The sequence below is a fragment of the Abrus precatorius genome, unplaced genomic scaffold, assembly GCF_003935025.1.
Source record: "Abrus precatorius isolate BTA unplaced genomic scaffold, Abrus_2018 Scaffold5, whole genome shotgun sequence".
In the NCBI taxonomy this organism is placed as follows: domain Eukaryota; kingdom Viridiplantae; phylum Streptophyta; class Magnoliopsida; order Fabales; family Fabaceae; genus Abrus; species Abrus precatorius.
The window spans coordinates 18,763,777-18,767,794 of NW_020874395.1; the positions used below are offsets into that span (position 1 = coordinate 18,763,777).

Below are 4,018 nucleotides of genomic sequence, written 5' to 3' on the forward strand. Positions count from 1 at the left end.
ATGGGTAGGGTTAGTGGAAGTAGATCTACTTCTTTGTACTCTTTGCTCTTCATTTCTTCACTTCTATTGGTTTCTCAAACACACGTCTTTTGTGAGAGAGTAGCAAGGCCTCCCATTGTGAAGGGACTATCTTGGAATTACTATTTTGGGCTATGTCCTAAGCTTGAAAGGATCATAAGGAAGCATCTTGAGGATGTCTTCGACAAGGACATTGGACAAGCTCCTGGACTACTTCGCCTCTTCTTCCATGATTGCTTTGCTCAGGTATAAGACTTTAATAAAGAAATCTTAAACCCTAACTTCCATCTTAATTTCTTGTTTTCTACACGTGTAAGAAAATAAAATGAAAGAAGAAAAAGTTAATTTAACGTTTAATTAGCTGTTAAAAATATATAATTTAATTATAATATATTAACAATGTAGAGATTTTGAGTTTACGCTGCCATTCAATTATAAATTATCAGATAATTAAAAATTACTAACTTTATATTCATGATAATTCAGTGTATCAATTTAACTTATTAAATATGTAATTAGAAATACGTTAAAGCACTTGTACATTAACATGAATATAACGCAAAATTTATAATTAATAATTTCAAAGTAAACGTAAATCTATAACTATTGAAACACGTGAATTAATCAATCAAACATGCTGGGATTTTAGCTAAAGTATAAATGATGATGAACTACAACTATAGTTTTTCCTTTCCATTTTGAATGCATAAAGGATACACTAAAGACTTGATTGTTTGGCACCAGTTTATTTACTCTTAGAAGGAAGTATAAGAAAAAGTTTTGTGGGATCGAGAAGTGTTTTATATATATATATATTTTAAAAAAGGGTAATTTAATTGAAGATTGATTTGGATAATTGGAACAGGGATGCGATGCATCTATATTGTTGAATGGGGTGAATGGAGAAGATGATGAAAAGCAACATCCCGCAAACTTGGGCTTAAGGCAAGAGGCCATTCAAACCATTGAAAACCTTCGGATTCTCATCTACAGGCAGTGTCTACCTGTTGTCTCTTGCTCAGATATCCTTGTTATCGCCGCGCGTGAAGCTGTTCGCCAAGTAATGTCCATTCATTATTCTTTTCTTTTAGGATTGATGAATTACATATTTATTTTTTTTATAAATAAGATCAAAGATAATTTTTTATGATAAGTATTCTAAGATGACAAGTTGAGTAATAAATAAATAAATAAAAAGTACAGTATATTTAAAACTTAAAAACTTTTAGTTTTTTCACTTTTTCTACAAGTATTTTAATGACACTCATAACATAACTTTATGTTTTAATGACAAAGTTAAAATGCTTCTTTAAGCCATAAGTGTGTTTTTAAAAAAATCAAGAAAAGTTAAAATAACATATAATATGAAGTGCAGCGTATAATACAGAGAACTTACATATTCAATAATTTTCATTTTTAAAGGATACTCCTTTTCTTAATACCAAAATCAGAAGTTCGTTGGTTTGTTTAGTGTTAAGAAATTAATTATTGTATTTTCTTAATAAAAATATTTAGGTAACATTAATTAATATATAAATCTCAATTGTATTTAATAACTATAAATAATTATTTTCAAAGTTAATTCTATCTAACTTGAAACTAAAACAACGCTTAGTTAACGAGGACATTCACTGGTGTTTTCTTTTTCATGAATTCATTGGACTTAATTTATACAGCTAGGAGGACCCGATTTTGATGTGCCATTGGGAAGAAAAGATAGCCTGTCATTCGATCCATCAGCACCAGACAATATTCCAGCACCATTCTTACGAACCGATGAACTCCTCGAAATTTTCGGAGCCAAAAACTTCGATGCCGCAGATGTTGTTGCTCTCTCAGGTGCACACACATATGGTCGAGCACACTGTCCCTCATTATTCAACAGGACCACAGAATCAGACCCACCAATAGAACAAAACTTCAAGAACAAACTCGATGCCACGTGTCCCACTGATGAATTCCCCAACACTGTTGATTTGGACATAAGAACTCCGAATAAGTTCGACAACATGTATTACATCAACCTATTGAACAACCAGGGTGTGTTCACCTCCGACCAAGACTTGGCGAGTAACTCCAAAACAAAGGAGATTGTCAATACTTTCGCTTCTGACCAGAAAAAGTTCTTTGACAAATTTGCCGATGCTTTTGTGAAGGTGAGTCAGTTGAATGTGATAACGGATCGTCAAGGGAAAGGCGAGATTCGTGATAAATGCTTTGTTCCAAATAAGAGGAGATCTAATGTTGCATCTGTGGTGGAAGAAGTTGCCGAATTGGCTGAAAAGATCTGATTAAGTTTGAGTCCATGTTTGGTAATTAAGGAAATTAGATGCTTGATTAAGGAATAAGAGCATTTGAGATTCACTTGGTGTGTCAGCTATAGTAATGATTTTCAACCATGCATGTTTTGGAAGTTTTTTCTTTGATTACCTTTTTGTTTTTGGAGGTGATGGGTTCAAAGGGAAGAAGGAACACATATTATGTGATCTAGGTTATTCCCTAGCTATGTCTAAGGACATATGTGTTAACCATATTTTAATACAAATTCCATTTGAGAACATGAAATTAGCGCAACCTGAATATACATCAAATTGCCTCCATTATTGCATATATAAATTTTTTTATTGATCCCTTCTCGATCTCACTTTGTGACTATTGAATCTTGGTAAGTTCATCACACTATTATTTTTTTGGGTAGAGCAATAAAAGATGCCTAGGGAATTCAATTGCATGGATATAAAATTAAATTTCTTTTATTCTTATCTTTTTGTTTGGATGGGGTATTTTTTTAAGATAGAATTTCAACTTTATTTTAGAGGTATAGATGAGTTTGGATCCACGCGCGTGACCTGACTCATCCAACCTGATTCGAAAGAAATTTGATTGTTTAGATTGATTCACTAGTTAAATTTAGTGTTATAAATGAAAAATTCAATCATTATTCGATTTCCAAGGCAAAAAGGTTTTTTACTCAATCCATGTCCAGTCCAAACCTAAGCCATGGTTTTCTCTATTTTTTAAATGATACTATATATGTTTTTCTTTTATTAACTTTTTATACTTTTCTTTCAAAAGGATTCTATTTTAATGTTTAAAATTCTTAGTATGATTTCCTTGACGTAGATCAACCTAAATTTGATTGGGTTATATTGGTTTGGGTACGTAGCCTCATAAAGATGATACCAAACTCAACCTAACATGAAGTATTTTAATTAATCGATTTGTTGGACTTGTTTTTTTCAATACCTATCCTAATTCAACACTATTATACTAATGCTTTATTTGGTTTTTGAATCAGGAAACCTTCATTAATAAGTTAAATAGTTAATTTGCTTAGAAATTTGATAAGTTTGCATGAGTCTGTGAATAATCTCTCTTGGCGACGAGGGTAGCATGCATTTAATTCTGCAACTTCTTTCTTTTCAAAATATTGTTGCACATTGCCATAAATTTTATTGACTTTATGATGTTTTTGTGGCACAACACAAAATTAAAGAATACTGGATGTGAAAGCTTTTAGAAAATCACAGACCATGTTACCAAGACCAAAAATGGGAACCGTCAAATGATTTACAAAAAACATAGAACTAGACAAGATCAAATCTTGTCTAAGAAGTTTTATAATATTTTAACATGAATTTGACTTTGAAAGACAAAGGTGGTGAGGGTGCATGCAACATTATAAAATTTTATTGATATAAAATTATTAATCGTTGCATCCAATCCAATGTGGATAAATATTTTATTAACTAATATAAAAATGCTAGTAAAAAATTAATTAATCGTCACAAAAAACCTTAACTTATAATGATAAATATTAATGATAATTTAAATGACTACTAAAATCAATTTTAAAATTTATTTTCTATTCATTTACTTAGCCTTTACTATTTTTGGTAAATTTTGAAATTGCTTTTATTAATAATTTATAATTTCTTAAATATAAACAATTTGATTAATAAAAATTTTAATTACAATAATATTTGTACTTATAAATTTT

At 30.3% G+C, this 4,018-nt stretch overlaps 1 protein-coding gene across 1 annotated transcript; it reads left to right on the plus strand.

Moving 5' to 3' along the window:
• Window positions 1-2,309, plus strand: LOC113866862 (peroxidase 12-like). The gene is made up of 3 exons (XM_027501660.1): window positions 1-264; window positions 884-1,078; window positions 1,695-2,309. Exons 1-3 carry the CDS (start codon window positions 1-3, stop codon window positions 2,307-2,309), a joined length of 1,074 nt encoding a protein of 357 aa, XP_027357461.1.
• The last annotated feature ends 1,709 nt before the right edge of the window (window positions 2,310-4,018 follow it).

Coding starts and splice junctions, on each gene's coding strand:
- LOC113866862 (XM_027501660.1), top strand. CDS start 1: ATGGGTAGGGTTAGTGGAAGTAGATCTACTTCTTTGTACTCTTTGCTC. Junction 265..883: donor TCCATGATTGCTTTGCTCAG/GTATAAGACTTT, acceptor TAATTGGAACAG/GGATGCGATGCATCTATATT. Junction 1,079..1,694: donor CGCGTGAAGCTGTTCGCCAA/GTAATGTCCATT, acceptor TAATTTATACAG/CTAGGAGGACCCGATTTTGA.